Genomic DNA, 20,559 nt, shown 5'->3' with positions numbered 1-20,559 from the left:
TCTGCAGGCTCTCTATGCTGAATGCCAAACATACCTCCACTGCTTCCGAAAGGATGTTCGTTTCATTTAGATGCAGGTCTTCATTGACCAACACTACAGCATGACCTTTGAGTAGTACAAGGGGAATACCTTGATGCAGCATTCATACAAGGCAAGGATTTCAGGCATGGTTTCCTGGTCTTAAATCCCTGGGAACATTAATAGTAATTAAATTGGTCTTCCAGCAATTTGGAGTGTTTTTAGCTAGGGACACGCACTGTTGAAGCGGCCAACAGAAGAGCGCTAATTGACCTGCAGTATGGAGCTGTCAAGAGTTTGCTTTTAAAATTTGTGTTCAGTTTTGTTAATTTAGTTAGTGTGGTGGAGCCGAGGAACTGGCCCTGTCAGGGGAAGCAGAGAGCCCGACACGAGAAGCCCAAACGGTTGCCAGCGTGCGTGTGCTCAGGCCTACTCCCAGCCCTCCTTAACTGTCAGGAAAGCATGGCAGCAGCAGGGCTGCCAAAGCTGCAGGCTCTGCTGGAAAAACCCGTTGCACAAGCGACAAACTGACTAGAGCCCGGCTACAACTAGCAGACCAGCCGGAACGCGAGTTTACAAGAAGGAAGTCCACTAGCCCACCAGAGATGGTATTATTAAAGAAAGGCCTACAAGAAGGCTACAATAATGGGGGTAGGGGTAACAGACCTGTGCAACCCATGTTGTGCCAGTAGTAGACAGAATGGAAAAAGCATGTTGCTTACAACCACTTGTTGAAGCTTCCCCTCAGCCTGCTCCTGCCACACCCCCTGAGATCATGTAAGTCCTTGGCAAGGAGAGATGGACAATCCTGGGAGGGGTGAGAAATGTAGAAGTTCTCCTGGGAACAGTCTAGTTCGGGTTGAAGTTGGGTGAAGACAGGAGGTGGAGGAGGTCGTCTGAGAGCAGAGGAGGAGAGCGTGGAGGTTACTGGAGAGATGTGTGTGTGTGTGTGTGTGTGTGTGTACACACGTGTGCGTACATATTTATTTCTGAACTCTGACCTGTTGGGCAGAGGTTCAGAAGGCCAGTCTAGTTTCTTGGAACAGGGTAACCTTCTGGACGAGCCAGACCAATGTAGCTTGGCGCGGTCAAGACTAGGTCTCAGGAGGGGCTAGGGTGAATGAAAGATCTCAATGAGCACACAGAGTAAAGGACAATTTCAAATCCCTCCCAGTCAGATGTATTTATACATTAAAAATACATTTATTTCAAGGCCTTTCAGTTTCAACACTGAAATCACAGTAATACTTTTAAGCCAACACAATCATATATAAATACATATATACAAGACCATTGGGGTCTAAAGGGTTAATGCATGAAAGGGAAAGGAAATGAGCAGTGCAAGTAGTCTTTAGTACCTTCTGCTTGATATAGTTTATTTATATCGTGCCTATACACAATGTGTTTCAAAGCGCTTCAAGGCAAGGGAGGGAACAAGGGGAAAATACAATGACATTCTTACAGGCCATGAACAGTAAGGATGTGAAATTAACTATAGTACTCGGCCAGACGACATTTCAGATAGTGCAAGAGCTAAGACATAGATAAGGAAGGGAGGGGGAGAGTGGGAGGGAAATGGAAACAGTCGACTACCGTACTAGGCCTGACAACATTTCTGGTAGAGCCAGAGAAAAACAAAAGGTGAGGGAGAGGGATGCAGAAAGGGAGGGGAGGGGAGGAACAAAACAAGCGACTGGTTCAGGCCAGTTTCACTGCAGCAGTCTTCAGGGGCAAGAGGGGCACAAATGCAGCGCACCTGCAAAGTTCGTCAACACAGCTGGCCGACACGGTAACTGCGTATACTCCGGTTCGGGTGCACTCCCTTTACTCCAAACCTGGGAACGCCAAGTGTTGGAAATTCGGTGTGAGAGTGCCGTGAACACAGAGCTAGCAACGTACCAAGTTTTGAGGGCCGCCTCGAAACGGCAGCGGTGTCAGGGCAAAGAGTCTGCGTAAGCTGGTCAGCCCACTGGGTGGCCCAGGGACACTGCCGAGAGAGCTTACTTGCAGGGTTTGATGAAGGTCCCGAGAATAGTTGGTCCCACTATTCCAATGGGTTGAAGAGTCTTTGCAGACCTTCTAGGATGACCAGATGCAGAGGGGTCCCACGGGACGGCAGCGTGCTGGTGGTGCCAAACCTTCCAGCTGGTCACCAGCGGTTCCTCGACTCTGCTTCTTAGTTTCAGGATACTAGGATACTTGGATCCTATCCTTCGTTCACTGAGAACATGGTATGGGAGTTTGGGGCCTTCTCTTATCCAAAATCTCCTTTGTGCCAAAACAAAGAGGACCCAATGGGAGATCTGCATACAGGCCTACCATACGTGGACCAAATCACGGACCACAGTGGTCCCAGGCATTCACAGCACTCCAGACTCTCTGGCACCCAGGATATGTATTGGGAACAGACATCCCAACCCACATCCTGGCGGCGCACACACAAGGCATGCAGAAGCCTGCAAAAGCTTGGCGCTTTGTGGGAAAATGCATGCCCAAATAAGGCCTAACCCGGGTCTGCTCGACCTGGGGCAGGTGAAGGGGTAAGATGGTGTTAGGGAGAATTCTCTCTTTAGGCTGAATCTCCTAACCTAGTGAGTCCCCCAGCAGTTTTGCTGGATTTCTGGAGTTTGTTTTTTTCCTCCTGCCAAGAGTGAGACTCTTTTCCTCCCACTCTTGGACATGATTTATGGTATTCCTTTGACTGGTAATGTGTTTTTTGGGCTATGGGGTCCTTTACTCCATAGGGTCTCATGTGTTTTTCCTATGTGTGTTACACAGCACCCTCCGTACAGTAACACAGGGGTGTCATAGTGACCCCCACCATAGACTCCATACCCTGGGACTGACTACTGTCTCCCAGGGCATGTAAAGTCACCATTGGCTTTACTAGTCCCAAATTATTAACAGAAACCAGTACAAACCATCATATTGTGGACATACTGGTCGGGGCAATTCGATTGCCCTGGGGTCTGTTAGTCGAGGGGGCACGTCTCCGTCCCCCCTGATCGAGTTTTGGCTGGTGTCAGTGGAAACTACTTTTTATATTCGACCGCGAATATTTTCCTATAGGATTTTCCCATTGTTCGAGGCTACCAACTTTAATTATTTAATTCTCATAGCCTCGAACATATCGCCGGTTTATTTAATTAATATTAATTCTCCGGTTGGTATTTTTTGCCAAGACTCTATTCTAAAATGGCGTTTGTGCTCTCTTCTGTGACTCCAACCCAACCCAAGTCGAGCCCTTTATTCCACTTTTTGGTGGGCTTCTCCACAGAAGCCTCCAAAAGTGGTGCCTCTCTGTCTGGGTCAGCGGGTGTGGGAGGGGGTTTAGGCACCCTGGACCGAGTTACCTTGGTAACTCAGGTCGCACACTTGTGTGATTGGCCCAAGTGGTGAGCCGGCGGGCTCACCACTTAGCATGTTTGAGTGACAGCTAGGCTGAGTGAATGGGGGTTTTCTGCATAAAAGCAGGGCTCTGGGGACTGGAACTTCAGAAGTCGCCACAGGACCTTAGAATCCGACGATGGAGAAGCTGAGCCGACCTACCACTACTACACCACCGGTGGAGCCCTGCTGAACCGACTCACCACTTCCCGACGATAGAGAAGATCTCCTGGCTGGAGAGACTTCTTCCCCTGACTGGTGGGCACAACCAGTTTTCCTTTCTTTCTTCGCACCCCAGCCCGGGTTGTGCTCGAACTGCCCGTGCCAAGCACCCCGGCGGCCGGATAGCCACTCACCACTGAACCGCGAATCACCGGACCGCTCCTTGTACCTGAGAAACTCTGCGGCTGGTTTCTTCCCTGGCAGTGCAACGGACTCCTGTCTTCCTCCACGACGAGATCCTCTTCCCCTGGACGAAGCACCGACTTGCACCCGCTGCCAGGAACAACTGCCCCCTCTGGAGCGTTCTCACCACTTTAAGGTACTGTGTCCGCCAGGCCTCCCTTTCTAAAGATTGCTACAAGGTAATAACTCCTTAAACTTCAGGCATGGGCTAGCCGCCTTGACCCTCTAACTGGTCCCTTTCTGTGGTCCAATCTTTTTTTGAACCTTTACATGACTTTTGTGCACTGCAACCGTGTGACCTTGGACACATTTGGTTTTGATCCTCTTAAAGCGGATCCGGCCTACTGACTCTGAATTCACGGTTTTACTTTGCCTTCCTCTCTTGCTATCTTATTGTAAAAGTGTTGGGATATGTTTCAATTTGTTCTCTGCTTTTCTCTACCTTTTTAAAACGAACTATTAGAGTGCCATCTATGTTAAGCGCTCACCGCTGTCTGAAAATAAGTGGGGCTTTACTTAAGACTTGTCTAATATTCTTTTAAGGGAGTGTATATCTTTTAGTGACCGTGTTTTTGAATTGCTTACTATTAGTGCCTGTGTGTTTTTCTAGATGTGGTTTTAAATAAATAATTAGATCTCTTTTACACCAAGCCCTCCCTGGTCAGTGCTTACTTGTTCTATTGTGTGCTCTTGACCTATTGTGAATACTACGTATACTGCCTAACTCTTCTTGAGGGAAGTCTGACTGCTCAACCACAGCTACCAAGTGAATCTGTGTGGTACAGACTGCTACCAAGTGGGTTTACTGCCAAACACCTGTAGTCCTAAATCTATTGCAGTGGTCCCAGAGGGAACTGCACAGGTTTCTGCCTAACAGATGGCCAAAGGACAGGACAAAGAACCTTGTGGCGTGGACATTTTGGAGCCAGGCCACCTAACTGTGCCAGACGCGGTAATTGCGGTTTACCTGGCAAGAAAGGGTTAAAAATATGTGAATGATAAGCTGCCACCAGCCCTGTCAAAGGCACATCTGCACTTCTCCTAAAAAAAAAAAAAAATAAATAAAATAAAAATCCTTCGAGAGTATCTATGACCTTTGGAAATGACTAAGAGACTCAAGTATACTATACTGGAAGGTACATTGTACACTTGTTGCAGAAAAGTTGCAACATTGGAAAGGACTATGGGAAACAAAGTCTCCAGCACTGACTGTTTTAAGGGCATGTCAGTTTCCCCATAAAAAAGTGAGCAAAAAGCCAGAGGAGTGCAGCAGAAGGCTGCGCTCCTCTGGTAAAGTCAGACGATGTTGTTTAACACCAGCAAAAAGTTGGGGGTGCACAACTGGAGGGAAAATTACATATGAAATGGAAATCTTTCCTAACAGTAAGGAGTGAGTGTAGTAAGAGTAAGAGGAGGTAATGTAGTTGTAGTGTGAAGAAGCAGTAATGGTAGTGGAGGTAGTGCGATGAAGGTAGTTGGCGGCGGTAATAGTAGTAGCAGAGGGGGATAGTGAGACTAGAGTGAAAATGGAAGCAGTAGTGTTAGAGCTGCAATAGTAGCATTAGTGGGGTGATAAGTAGTAAGAGGTGGTAGCAATGGGAAGTGGTAAGAGCAGAGGGCTGGTGTACCAATTGGGAGGTAGTAGTGACTAGGGGACAGGAGTAGTAGGGAGGAGGAAGGAGAAGGTAACAGTGAGGAGGTAGTAGAGTGGTGGTAGTAGTGAGATGAGGAATAAGAGAAGTAACATGAAAGGGTGGAGGCTGGAAGGCAGTGGAACATCGGAGGGATATTAAAGTCGTGCCGGAGGAGAACATCTTGGGACCCAACATAGAGGAGGGTCAGGTGAGATTGCGTGCGTGTGGCGAGTCATTGGTAGAAGGTAAGATCCCTACAACTCCCCTAGGGGCCACGAGAGGGACAGTTTGAAGTCTGCTGGGGAGTTAGCCAGCCATCGATTTAGGGAAAGCAGCTGCAGACTAGTAAGAGGACAGTAAGAGAAAGACAGTTAGGTGGCTCTAATCAGTAGAACTAACCCATTAGGGACGCCTGGATTAGGGAGGCGGGATAAGCTCATGCGCGTCGAGATGGAAAGGGAAGTCCCCAACACCAAACTTCCCCAAGATACTGATTGGCCTTAATCTTCCCGAGAACCCCTTGATCAGATTATTTGTAATCTCTATAACAAACGCCCCTGCACCTAGTACGGTTGTTGGAGTGGTTATTTGTGGCGGACGTCCCGCCCCACTACCCACAACCCCATTGCTTTTTCGTGCAGGGCAGAATGCTGTAAAATACCATGTGAATGACAAATTGTTATTAGAAGAACCAGCAACATGATTTAGCATAACAGATATTTACACTAGCTCTGCTTGCTCATCGTTTCTTTGGTGAATCATGTAAATATTTTGGGGCTGATCAGTTACTCTCAGTACATCCTCTGTTTGAAATGTGTTATCTAATATCTAATATCCGCTTGGAGAGATCGATGTTACCTTGCTTATATTTTAGAGTGCCCTAGTGTGAGTTGCGAGTGCTCACTCAAGCGTTTATAGCATAGCCCCTTGGAACCAGGGGTCGAGTCTTTCTTTGGGTGAGCTCTCTTTGCTTGTGTCATGCTGTATCAATGTGTTGAAAGTGCTTGCATAGCTTGTGTTGCCTCATGGTATTCTCTGTCCATCGCTTGCTCCTGATTTGTGAGGAAGCCCCCTTTAGCAGATGCACTCCCGGTGTTAGTGCTACAGACCCCAGGGGCACCTAGTCGCCCCATGCCTGCGTTCCGAGCCCTACTTTGTCTAGTGTGGATTAACACAGCACTGAAGTTACCTAGCGATTAAAACCTTGATCTTGTACCTCTCTTCTATTACAGGTCAGCCCTCCAGATCTTTATATTGAAAGATTTAATGTTGCTCTGGCACAATACATGGGAGCGTTGCAGAGCATCGTGCCTCTTTTCATATATATGGTAAGTAGTGGAGGTAAGCCTGGTCCACGTTTCTGCCTTCAGTCAAAATGTCATCTGCTTTATTACATATGTGAAGAGCGCCTGGGAAATGGAAAGTAGGATTGATATACAATGGGATTCAGTGCATTCAGGGGCACAATGAATAGAATACGTTTGATTACTATGACTCTGCTTCAGAATGAGGCCGAGGGAAGAATGCAAGTGCAAAAATGATTTAGCGAACAAAGTGTACAATTCTTTCTGAATGTATTGAAATTCATCAGTAACTCTGTGGCCAGTACATGTTATCCCGAGACTCGCCACATGATGGGGGCATAGCAGGGGAGACTTTTTTTTTACACTAGAAAAGGAGGCGTTTTGTATGGAAAATATCTGGGCTAGCATAACAATGATAATGCAGCATGCTCCAGTAGTTCATAGGAACATGTCCCTACAAATTGAGTAGAAAGACTGGTTTTGGATCTTGTCTTGGTCTTTGCATGCAATCCTTAACTTGGGTAGAATGCTAAAGTGAATACTTATGGGCGCATAATCCAGCTAAAGGATTGTTCTTCTGGTTACTTGTTTTGGTTGAGCTTTACCTGAATGGACGGGTACGGCTTTCAGATGGAGTTCACTAATTGAAGAATAATCCAGGGGTGGGGGATAATTTAGGAAGAATGCAGTTGGAACACCATTTTTGCTGAAGGCTGATGCGGCCCAACCTTGACCCTTCCAGATTCTCTGCAGGCTTCTCCCCTGCTCTCCGTTCGCTGGAATTTGGCGGGGCAGGCAATGTCACTGCAAAAGACGGGCAGAACAAAGGGATGCTACTGGTGCGCTGCACTTTTATGGAAGTTGAAGCTTGTCATTTTGAAGGAGCTTGAGATAGTGGGCGCTAAAACTGAGGGCAGTCCCCTCTTTTGCTTGGCTTGCTGGTTGAAAGAGGTGGGCAGGGAGCAGGATTTCTTACCCAACTAACTTTGATATTCAGTCGAGTCTGGCAGTGCTAAGGGCAGGCCTGACATACATTTGATTGCTGTTTTAGCTGGAGTCCTGCACCAGAGGTCTTAGTTGATTTGCTACAGAATCACCCCATTGTTTGGAGGCGCAACAGCTTGTGGACCACAAAGTGAAAATCTAGATCACCTGTGTTGCCCAGAGTGGAGGTAGCGCAGCATATATTCCCTAAGGTTACAGCCTCATCCACTTCTGGCCTTAGACATATATTAGGAATGTTTAGACCACTTCCCCAGGCACAAAACACCTTTCCCTCCTTTTCGTGACTCTTTAGCCCTTGCATCCCTGTCCTCCCCATTTCACCATAGGGGATTTGCAAAAATAATATGTCTGAAAGGCCAGCAGAAGGTTAGTTGCATGAAAGGTTTGTCCGAAAGGCTGGTAGTGTTGGTTTACAAGCAGTAACAAATTAGGACCCCTAACATGTGACTGATTTGCCTCAGCCCCCCATGCCTGCTGCATTAGAAGCTGACATGCAGGTATGCAAGATCATTGATAAATAAGTGAATCGTTGTTTTGAAATAAAACAAATCCATTAACTGCCAAAAATGCAGAGTCAGTTGGAGTTCTTTTGTCTAATGAAGTTACTATTTGTAGAGTTTCCAAGGCTTGTTTTAGGCTGTGGAAGAGTCTTTAATGATCAGCTGACTCGGGCAGTAAGCCCCCGAGCCTGCGGCCCATTATTGCATAAGGTAATGGCCCTGGGGCCCATAGTTGCACGAGGGCCTTTACGAATGCCCCGGAGGTATTACCTTATGTGGTGCCATGGAACAGGGAGAAGGGACTACCTGCAGACCTTCTCCCTTTCCAATGGCGGCCGCATCAGCAAGACGAAGATGTGGTGCAACGTGACACGGCTTACCATAAGGTAAGGCTCGGGAAAGCACCAATCTGTGCTTAGAATACAATGAAAGTTCAGTGCGCTGGGTGCTAATGGAGCATAAAGATTCTGGCCGTTGAAACTTCTTTAACACATCCTTTCATTTTTGTTGTTTTAAGCATAATATAGGGTTGTACGAGTGATGTTCACTCATTCCAATGCTACTTTCTCACGGTTAGGGAGGACATATTTTTCTGGGGCTTGATATTTAGTTCTCGGACAGGATTGTAGAGCAGCTGTGCAACCCTTGTAATATTGGATGGCAAAGTCAACAGTTAAAATAATTTGTCAAAAACCTCATAAGAAACTTGCTTAATTTACTTTGCTTTGCATCAAAGTCAAATATTTAGGCTATTTTTGTTAATGCCCAAAGGTCCCAAAGCACCATATTCAGAAAGCTACACATATGCCAATATATGCCAAAAGTGGTCCTACATAGACTAGAAGGGCAAGAAGTGGGAACCCCAATAGATGCACTTAGACTAACTGATTGTGATGTGGGTGTCGCTGTGAATCCTAGTGAGAAGGGACCTTCCCTTAATCCAAACGAAAGTGCAAAAAAAGGAGAAAAGGGCCTAGGATATCCATGTGCTAACCCTTGGTTAAACGCATACAAATAGCACATGCACTTCACGTTTACTTGGATTGTAATGCATTCATAATTAGTTCAAGCAAAAGTAATTGGCAGCGAATAGACACATTTCTCAGAACAAATGGGCCTGTCATGAAACTATAGAACTGAAGGATGTGCAGGTGTTACAATATAGTGAACCTGTCGGACATAGAGCCAACAAGTGTTTCGAGCATAAGGGTTCTTCATCAGGGCTCTGATTTAATGTAGGTGTCTCTATAACACACGGGTTGGCGCACAGATTTTCTAGGCCCTTTTCTCGTTTTGGTGCACTCTATGAACTAGAATGTGCACTTGCCGCGTAAGAAATGGTGTGTTTTGTACCTGTATGGAACTGAAGAGGCGAGGGACCTTTTATGCCTGGGAAGTAGCTTGCAACTTAACATTTCTTCTCCTGCTACCCATAGCCAGATGCTGACAGCAAAGCAGAATGAGTCCAGGATTAGGTAGGTTAATCACACAAACTGCTTTTGAAAGTTCCCTCCACGTTAGTTACTTTTCCACAGGTAAAGGTGATTTTATTCACTGCCATGGATAAAAAGGGAAGTTGCTGCTAGCAATTCAGGTGTATAATCTTCTTCTCAATTTGTCCTACAGTGCGATCAATATTTTGCATTAGTACTGGGATAATTGTTGTAGGCTTCGATATGGTCTTCAATATTTGCTGTACATCACCACATTTTACATTGTCTAGACTTCATGAGAACGATTTTTGGCCTTTGCCACTTACTATCCCATGAAACGTGTTCATATCCTGAGTACACGATAATTGAGGAGAGCAGGGTTCAAAATGTGCACGCGCAACTAGCTAGAGATATTTGACTGTTGAGGAGTACGAAAAATGTTATGCTCTCTGTATGTATAGAACTGAGGTGGCGATTGACTTTTTTATGGCGGGCTAGTGACTTGGGAAATTTTGCACCATGCGGGTGAGTGTTAAAATTAGTTTTCTGAATGGAAAATCCCATGCTCGATCTACGACATTTTGTTAAGCATCTGATGTGGATGTGTTCCTTTTCTGGGGAATTGCATGAATCATGTACGGTCTATACCTAAATGTAATTTGTTTTGGGTGCAGGTGTTTGGCACAAAAAAGTGAAGAATTTATGAAAAAGGCCAAGTCTATCCATACCATGTGTCCCTCTGACGGAGTGCTAATATATGCAACTGCTGGCTAAGGTGCATCACTCCTTGAAAGCCGGTTTATTTTTCGAGCTTTCCATAGACCACACACAGCTGGGAGCCGCTTGGTGTAGAGTGGGCAGAGTACACAACACTTCTAGCAGGCCAGCTTGCCCCATTCATGGACACATTTATCCTCGCCTGCCAGAGACCTTTGCTGTATTCAGCAAAATGTAATGTAGAGTGCGATACCTCTAGTCAGTAGTGGCTCCTGTCGGCATTTAGTGATGATGAAGTTTCATGAACATTTTGAAGCTGCAGAAAAGTTTTTTAAAAAAAGATTCTGGGAAAGATTTTTTTGGGGAAAAAGGTTAGTATGTGTACTACTTATTTTCTTCGCACCTTTTACATATCTTAAGTAAAATATACTTAACTTTTTTATTAACATAAAATTAAGTGTAACTTGGTTTGCTCATTAAAATAAATCAGTAATTAAACATGTACTAGCTTTTGATTCGGTTATTCAATTTTGGTAACAAATGCAGCTTAAAACTGTTGAACTCTGTTCTTAGTTTTTGACATTTTATGATAAGCAGGCACAATTGAATCTGAACATAAATAGCTTGGATGGGGGTAATATCTAAAGATGAGTATACTTTTTAAATTCCTAGCAGGAGCTGGGGGAGAATTAAACTGATTGGTCTTGGCTTCCTGGTCTTTTAATTAACAGTAGAAAGGAGGATGGCCCCTTAAAATGTGTATTTAACAATAGTTTTTCAATGTTCTCTTGGAACACAAAAGGCCATACCCATTTATTTACTTCTTCAACAGATATTCTGTGTTTTAACCAGTTCAATATAATATTGCAATAGGTTTGGTTGGTGGACCTGCACACTTTAGATGTTTTTTCTGTTTTCTTAAAGGTCTATTAGATCGCCCCTCAGGAGACTTACTCATTGCTATAAAAATGTATTTGTTAGTTCAATTCATTGTCTGCAAAAATGGAGCCGATTCATTCCTTCTTTGGTGTTTTGACAGTTTCTCCAACTAGGGAAAGGGAAGGAGATGACTGTATTATGTCTTCAATATTTATTGGAAGCCTGAAGTTATGACTGCAGAGGGCCTATTTTACGTTGGGAATGATGTTCTGCAAGATTGTAATCTGAAGTCTGGTTTGGATAACATTGTAGTTGGGGAGCTGAACATAACTTTAATAAATTAAGTCTTTACGGCCTTAATTCCCGATGTAAAATTCAAAAGGCATTATTTTATGCAATGAGATAAATCACAATCTGAAATGGCATTCCAGTTCTTGGCTGGTACAGCTAAATGGTGTCGATTTAAAACTTTTTCCCCCTGAAAGATGGGGTATTTGATTTCTTCAGGGGAACCGCTACAGGGGGTACATATTAAGGTCTTTAGCATAGACCCTGTGACAGATGCAAGTTATAAATGGGTGCCATTTATTTTTATTGCAGGTATGACTCTGAACCAGGATCCAAGCAGCCGTAAGCTTTTTATTATGGCAAGCTTTAAGACCAGTGCTTACACTTTTTCTTCTTTGAAGGCAACCCCGATATCCTGCATTTTGTTGCTGGGGTGTGGGGGGTTGTGGGTTGGAATACCAATTGGCAGTTCAGTCCTCGCTTCATTCATGTTGGTTTCAATCACAATTGCAGCGTTTAAATTTACATTTTCTTTTACCCCTATGCTTTTTACATTTCCACAAAACACTGCTGCAATATTATAACTTTCTTTTTGCAACTACACCCTTTTCACATCTTATTTTTTTGACCTCTCGATGTTTCTTTTTTTTAATTCAGAGCTGATTTTAAGTCCGTTAAATGATATACTAGGCCCAATTTGCTTTTCTTTTTCCTTTGACAATCTGTACTTTTCATCTGAGATTGGGCAGTTCACCATTTTAATAAACGTTTGCTGGATACTTTCTGATAAGTGGTAGGATGAATTTTCTTGGCTTTATCAGTTAATTTGGATTGTAGATGGGCTGTAAAAAAACACACATTTTCCCTTGCACAAGTAATTATGGAGATGCTGCACACGGGCTGCAGCTCACGTTTGTTTTTAAAATCAAGCTTTTCTTTCTTTGCTTACTTTTCCTCATTATAAATTGCCCTATAAATTCAAAGCATGGTCCTTAAACCTTTAATTGCCACATGCCAACATAATGTGCGACATGCTACTTCAGAGGCAAAATGGACTCATTTCATGCCGTTAACTTATCAAGGTTAATGTGGATATTATTTAACCATAGTATAAAATAAAAGCATGTTTTTGAGTTTAGAATGTCAATCACATAATTCAAAATATTATACAAGTAATTGAATGTGATATTGTCTTGGTGGGTGATGGTTTGAGCACAAAAGTTTTGAAACGGTTCCCAATCATAGGTTTGAGTACATGGTTGCAAGGAAAATTCCAAAGGAATTGGTGTCAGCATGATCCAGATTCTCTCCCCATGCGCTACCATAGGATGCGTAGATGGGATTCTCCTTGTGCTTAGTACACATTCAAAAATATAGCCTTAGGCCCCCTTTTTGATACCCAATGGAGACATTTCACTGTGGGACAGGTCAGGGTTTTCTAGTATCCTGGAACCTGACTCCAACCATGTGACTTGTCACAGGAACAAAACCAGGTTAACAAGCTTACCAATAAACAGCGTCTCCTTTTGCTCCGCTAACCAATGTGATTGATCCCAGTCTATGGTCTGCCACTGCTTTCTCAAGTCAGTCTCTGCACACTGTCCTTATGGTTTCCTTGTTCCTGGCTTATCCTACAGATCCCTCACTAAATCCCTGCCTAAAGTCTCCTCCCAGGTGGCCAGGGAAGGCAGATGCTTCCTGACCTTGGTGGTGGTGTACCGAGGGAGGATCACCTGGGAGGAGATGGGCCCCAGGGTGGTGAGGAGATCCTGTGGGATGAGACACATTATTTGTCCTTTAAAAGGGAGGACCTTTTAGAGTTGCATAAACAGGTAAAGGCTTATTGTCATTATGATGTATCAGAACCACTTATAAGATCTGTAGCTCTGGACACAATTGCCATAAAACCTGAACAAGCCTTAACAGACCATTTGAGGTACTTCAGAATAAAAATCCTCATTACTCGCAAAGGTATAATGGATAGGAATTTAAAAATATTGCCTTAAATAAACTGTCTTCCTCTGGAAGAACACATTTTAATAGTTCATCCTTAATTAACTCTAAGGGAAATAAATCTACCCTTAACACCAAGGGGTTACTAGAAAGAACTGTTTTGTTGTTGGGGATAAAGTCCCATAAGTACTGGGACATAGAAGATAGCTGAAGTCATGCTGTAGTAGTAGTCAGGATAGCCCACAGCTGAGGGAAGCGGAGAGGCTTAAACAGCCCTCTCAGGTGCAGGCAATGTGAAGGAGCTGGAAATGTGGCTGCATTGTATGCAGTAGTAGCAGAAGGAAGAAGGTACAGTGTTGGCAATCCAGGCAGAAGTGGGACAACCGAAGGGACGCCGGGACTCTGATGCTGCAGAGTTCACCTGCTTTCCCTGTGAGGGTCCTGTTTCCTCACACTCTGGCGAGCAGAGACTGCTCAGCAGAAGGCGTACAGGAAAAGTGCCCTTCCCCATGTGAGCCTAAGTGTAGACATTGTGCAGCAGGAAGTGTCTGAAACCGTGGCGAGAAGCTGCTGTGGGTCACAGGAGCAAGAAGGGCTCCCTATGAGGAAAGTTATGGGTCCTGAGTGAAGCCCGCTTTTGTAGAATTTGTGCAGCACATGAAGAAAGGAACACAGAAGCCAGTGAGTTAAACCAGGCATTTGTTTCCTTGCATGAACACTGCCGGCAACAGTATCAAGCTAAATCATCACTCTCGTTTGAGTAGAAGTGATGTGAAGTTGATTGTGGAGCCTTTAACAAAGGAAAACTTGATTTGTAGCACTCGCGTGTGATTGGGGATTCTCTTTTCACTCGCATGAGAAGCATACGCTATGAAAAGCAATTGTTAAACTTAAAACTCTGTAATGCACATTAAGTGTGCCTAATTGCGATTCTAGGAGGAAGAGTGACCTCTGAATCTTTATTAACGCAGTCAACAATTGCGAACAAAGAATGTTAAGTGTTTAAAATTTGGAGTTGGAGAGAGCAACCATTGCCCAAGCCAAAAGTGAACAAGGTATTTGCCAATTGAGACTGAAACTAGCCTTTCCCAAAGCCAAACAATAGTCTAAACAGTACTGTGAGTCAAATATAATCTCAGCATTGCCTAAAATGCAAGTGTGCAAGCATTACCCGAGGCCAAGAGTGGCAACAACGCTTCTGGGTAATTATTCTGGCTAATAGTGGGCAGAGGGATAAAGACAAGGTTGGGGAAGGGAAACTGGCTACTTATAAACATTAATTGCAGTTCATACAACCTGCATTACCAAAGACTGTAGGAGAAAGAGAGAAGTGTGGCCTGAAGGCAATTCTAGGTTGTTGCTGGCTGCAGACGGACAAAGGCAAAGAGGCTGCTCCTCTGAAAGGAACGTTCAGAGGAAGAGTTCCTTGTCTACTTGGTGTTGAAGTACCTGAATGGGAATCTTGTCATAACCAATGCCTGTTTAAAGTTACAAAGTTCTGAAGCCATGGTTGTGTATTTGGTTGTCAGCAAATTTGAGACTTCAGAAGCACAAATTAATGTGGCATACTATGAGGCAAAGGGAGTAGGCCCCCATGGTGAACTTGTGTAGAAGTTGAAGTTGCAGATCTGGTAGATGTATTACTGCTGGTGACCTCGGTCAGCTTAGATAAGGAGTAGCACAGCTGCCTGGAAGGGCTAAGGAGCCTATGGGTAATAGCGGTGTGGCAGACGTGGAATGCTTTGGAGGCATTGTGATAGCTGTGCCCACAATGGCTGTGTGGGAACTCAACAGTATGTGGGTCTGGGTTCCTCTTTGAGGTGCTGGACTCTAATGCCCAGCCTGTGGTTTACTGCTAGTCACACTTCTGGGCAGTGCAATATAAATTAGTGGGCAAGTGCATGCACAGAGGTGCGCAGACCCCCGGAGGAGAGTAGTGCTGAGGAGGGGCAGCCTCGGGCAGGTCACGGGACACAGAGGGGGCTGCGGGATACTGGGCGAACTGTGTGGGACAGGCTCTTCTTGTGAGCCAAGTGGCTTACCTGCGATCGGCTTTTGCATAATGGCGGTAGACATGGTTATGGGCAGCAGCGGAGAGCTGTACAGAGCCTTGTAGGGCTTAGCATCAGGCCTTCGCAGCATGGCTTCGCCTGCCGGCTGGGCTTCGGTCCTTTTATTGGACACATGCAGGAAGCTGGGGGATCCAATCCAGCACCTTTGCCTCATCCAACCATACCTTTTGAGTTCCACGGTCTGTGTACGCCTGGCGTCGGTCAATGGCCAGAGTCTGTCTGTTGCTCGCCATCTGTAAGGTGAGCCAAGGTGCCCTCGGCCTTATGCCTCGACGTGACACCTGACATCTTTGTTGCCCACCTTGATCGTAAGTGAGAACGGAAATCCCCACCTGTATTTCACTCATGTTCCCATAGCCTGTTCATGACGGCCCTGCATTCTCTCCATTTTCCTAGGGTAAAGAAGGACAAGTCCTGGTAGAGATTGACCCTGGATCCTTCAAAGACCTAATTTGTGCACAATCTCGCTCTGCTCAGGATTTCTATTTTGTCTTTACAGTGGTGACATTTTGCTAGGATCGACGAGGACCTCCTGGCGGCCCCGCCTTGACTTTCTGTTCCAGGCTTGTAGGGCTCTCTCCTTCCTCTCACAAACTCGTATGTGCCTAATATTCACCCTCCTTTGCCCGGTTCTCCAAGTCATCGATCTTAATGGTCATATCATAGTCTCTTGCTTCCAGTTCTTCAATCCTTGCATCCAGTCACATCTCCATAACATCCGCCAACAGTTGGTTGTTTTCTAGGGTCTCGACTTTGCCTTCTTTTGAATCATCCTGCCCTTTTATCTTTGATGGACTGGTTGATGTCGTTCCTCATAGATTTTATTTCCTTTGCTAATGCATTGATGTCTGCCTCAGTGACTGTCGCTGCCTCTGCTGGTTGTTTTTGTCTGCGCCATAGGTAGTAACTCTATGCTGCTATCCGACAGTGAATTGTGCCTCAATCTTTGTAAGGACATCGATAGAGTGGGCTGAGACATAATCAGGTGAGTCTCTTTCCACCATTAATCCTTCCGCAGTCTGTATTACACGCTGGTCCCTTGCCCTGGCTACCTCCCCTAGTACCGCTCAGATGCCTTGCTCCATTCCCCTATCACAGGGGAGACCAGGGATTTACACTCCTGACTGTCTCAGGAAGCGGCAGCACCCAAGGTCAGACTGTTCTGCCTATTCTGTATGCCTGGCACTCTATCCACCGACTCTTTGGAGATAGCAGCTTCTTGCAGCAGTCTGTTGACATGCGCACCTCAGGAAGATGGTCTCACCTCGCTGTGCACAATAAGCATCCCGAGCCAATCCAGTCACTGTGCACCAGCAGCCCGTCATCCTTTCAGGCTGTTGAAAACCTGCAGCGCTCAGTCGTGTTGCCTCCTTAGACAGGCACCCGCTCGACTTGCTGTTCTGTATCAAAACACTTGCTGTAAACTCTCACGGGCCCTTCCGACGGGAATCTCTTCGCCCTGTGCAATCCGCCTAAGCATGACTGCTGCCTCACTGTTTCAAGGCTCCAATGTGGGCCAGCTTGTGGTTTACCTCGTCTTCACACCTCGACACGGGCTTCTGTGTGCCCCCTCCTCTCTATGGGGCACCTCTTGATTTCTCGTGCTATTCAAGTTAGTCCCTGCATTTGAAGTCTGCGCTTGATTTTTTTTTTTTCTTTCCAAACCCCCCCCCCCCCTTCCCCCCACCCCCCGCCCCAGAGAAGGCCACGTGCCTCTGAAGCCCGTACCTCGATCACCTCTGCTTCTCCAGTGCGTTTGGGGGTTCTCCGTGGGTTTATTCCGTTGCCTTTTTTCCCTTTGTTGTATGATGTTTCTCATGGATTTCAGAGCTTGATGAGCGAGCTCGACAAGCAGCTATCTTGACTGGGGAATTGGGAATTTTCTGAGGGACATGTGAAAGTATTAACTTCTTGGAGGCAATGTGGCGTGGGGTTTTGGAGCAGTAGTGTAGGATCAATCTCTTGTGCCAGTATGAAAAGGGCCTGGGCATGTTTCAGGGGGCAGTGTGAAAAACATCGGTTAATCTTTGGTGGCAATGTAGAATACTGTCCTAGAACTGATGTGGAATTTGAAATTGGCATGGCGCTATTGAAATTGGCATCTGTGTTTAACCTGATAGGCTGGCACGGACCTATTGCATATCGAATGGTACTATGGTGTACAGCATACTGTACGGTTTTCACATTCATCATCTTATAATGAACGCCATGCTATTGCTGTGAACACTGGAAGAACACCATGGTACCAACAGTAAGGCGGAGACAAGGGACCGCAGTTCAAGGGTGTTTATTGAACTTCAAAAAGGGTTTGATGAACGCCTGTCTAATCCTAAACCTACAGATGGGAGAAAGCTACGACCATCAAATAACGTAGTCCTAGTGGTGTCTTGGCAACATAAATGGGCCTATACTAATAAACACATTACCAATCCTTGCCTCTAAATACAAATAGTGTGGGAGACAGTGTTAGGAAAAAAGTGTTCACAAAATGATATCCAGATGTTCAGGCCGTTGGCCTCTCTTCCCCACGTTTTCAGCACGGGGCAAGGCGGCACACTCAAGCTTAGCACACACGTTGGCTTATCCAGCACAAGGATGCAGTTCAGAACAAACACCAGGGCCTTCTGCGACAAAGTCCCTTTCCCCTTGAAAGTTTCTTATTGATAGAATACCATGGAGTGCAAAGTAAGATTTAAAGTTTGCTTCTCTTTCAGGCTTGCACAATTGTAATGGGATATCCTTCCCCAACCTTCTTACTTCCAGATTCACTTTGCTTTACTGTCAGACTTTCGAAACTATATGGCTTTGCTTTAATCCCATACATGACCACTCCGATATTGCTGCATTCTGGTACTTGTATTACTTAAGAACAATTCCTTTTACTTTATAATGAACTGTTACAAACAAGCTTTCTTGGGGATTCTATTCACGTTTCCTCTACTTGGTGATTTCCCTGTTTTAGCTTTTAGTTTTGTTTGCTTTTCAGTGTTCACATCACTTCCTTTCACTTCAGGGACTTTGTTTTCATTTTACATAGACTTCCGATATTGTGTTCACTCACGCGGGGTCACTCTGTTACTTTGGCTCTTGTCCTTCAGGTATCACTTTCTATGGTGATTCACGGTTCACCCCGGATCCCCCTCAGCTGGGCTCAGATCCTCTTAACACAATGTTCAATTAGTCTCCCTCTGCCGGGCTGGGACCAATTTCAATTAAATTTCACCTTCCTTTTTTGGTTCAGGCCACTTGCCTGCTTTACTTGGTCCCTTCCCTCATGCGCTCCGCTTCCCACCTGCTCGCCCGAGTCTCTTACTCTCGTTTGATCAGACACACCGGACAGCGTTGCGAGGTCAGCGGCTCCGTCCTTTGACGTAGGGATGAGGTCAGGGTCTCACCACCTGCCCCTCTACATCCTTGGTCATCAATGGTCCCAAGGGACGAGATATTGTCCGGACCTCGACAGCAAGGTCCTTGCTGCCTGAATCCAACACGCTCCAGCCCTTCCTTCTCACTGGGCCAGAGTGGCTCCACGCAGTCCTCTGGATTCACCTGACTGCTCCGAGCCTCTTGGTTTCTCAGCTCCAGACAATATTCCCAGCTTGCTTTTGGTGTTTGGGATTTTAAGAGGGATGCTCTGCCGGTCTCAGCCTTGCAGCCTCCCTCTTGCTCTCCCAACTGCATCTGACCTTTTACTCTCAGCAGCCTCCCTTTATACACCTGTGTGTTGTTAATGGGCAGCAGGTGTGTGATTAGGGTTGGGTCTGCCTGACTTCATTAAGAAGACAGCCTGTTGTCCAGAGTGTTGTAGTCTTCTGTCTTGGTGGGTTTTTCACTGGTAATCTTCACCCCTCCAGGTTGCCTCTTAGGGGGGGGGGGGGACATGTTGTTTGAAAATACCCCCAAAAGACAGAGGGGTTTTGTGGATAACGGGTGAGAGGGGGGAATACCATGTCTCGCATAGAGTATTCCCATGAGAATTACTCTGGACTCCCCTACCCGGGTTATCCTCCCGCACTGGTCCACCCCAGGGTCTGGATCCAAAGGCGATGGCCAACCAGATAGAGGATTCTCGGGCTTCAAATTGGAGAATACTCCTAGGTTTCTCAGAACACCCTGGTTCTTTCAGTAACCTGACATTTAGTGACGGTACCTATGCACCGAACAATAACTCTGTTTATTAGCTAGCACAGGAAAAAGCAGACCTGGTTTAATGAGATCTCCTTCCCCAATATTATTTTTTTATTTATTTAGGTTTACAGTTTATTACAAACATTTACCCTATATCAAAATGTATAGAATGCATTTCATCCTCATTTAAACAATCAGCAATCTCTCCAAAACAATTTCTAAGAATATTCAAGCATAAAACCATCTGGGCATCACGCCTGCATAAAGGGCCTCCCAATAGGCATCAGCATTTAGGCCAAATTGTGCCGATAGGTGACTATTTAGGTAAACAGTTATTAGGCTTTGTAGTTTTTGGCAGAACAAAATCAAAGGTTTTAGAGACTCCTCCTCTGCATTTCAAAGTCTACATTCAAATGGATTGTGTCCTCCAACGTATTCCACATCTTTGACATGTAATGTCCACAGCTGTGCTGCTTGGGAATTTTTTTCGGCAGAGGGTGTCCTGCAGTGATGGCGTTGTTTCGATGCCCTTCGAAGGCCTCCGTAGAGGGTGAGGTCACCGGATGTTATAAATAGGACGCACAGCGCCTGTAGCTTCAGTTCAATTTTTTCCGCAAACGTGTTTGCTTCGGGAACTTGGCGCGGCTCCTGTGATAGTCTTCGAGGAAAATTTCTTCGTCTACCCATCTGTGCGGTCTGCTTTTAAGACATGACGGGACTGTGTCCAAAAGGTCGATTACAGACCTGCACCACATCTGCTTGTGGTGTCTGGGCGAAAGTCATGATATCGACGACTACTCGAAGTGCCAGTCGTTGACTGCCAAGGCCTGGCGGGA

At 45.5% G+C, this 20,559-nt stretch overlaps 1 protein-coding gene across 3 annotated transcripts in view; it reads left to right on the top strand.

Annotated features, from left to right (window-relative positions):
- The window catches only part of CACUL1 (CDK2 associated cullin domain 1), a 598,839-nt gene that overhangs the window by 376,687 nt on the left and 201,593 nt on the right, over window positions 1-20,559 (top strand). For all 3 annotated transcript variants that reach the window (XM_069611925.1, XM_069611923.1, XM_069611924.1), the window contains exon 4: window positions 6,677-6,772. In XM_069611925.1, the coding sequence (XP_069468026.1) occupies window positions 6,677-6,772 (96 nt within the window). The remainder of the gene's footprint in view (window positions 1-6,676; window positions 6,773-20,559) is intronic.

Source organism: Ambystoma mexicanum, chromosome 8 (genome assembly GCF_040938575.1).
Source record: "Ambystoma mexicanum isolate Mex_15411 chromosome 8, UKY_AmexF1_1, whole genome shotgun sequence".
NCBI classification, from domain to species: domain Eukaryota; kingdom Metazoa; phylum Chordata; class Amphibia; order Caudata; family Ambystomatidae; genus Ambystoma; species Ambystoma mexicanum.
Note: the sequence above shows the minus strand (reverse complement) of the source record. Positions and strands in the feature narration are given on the sequence as shown.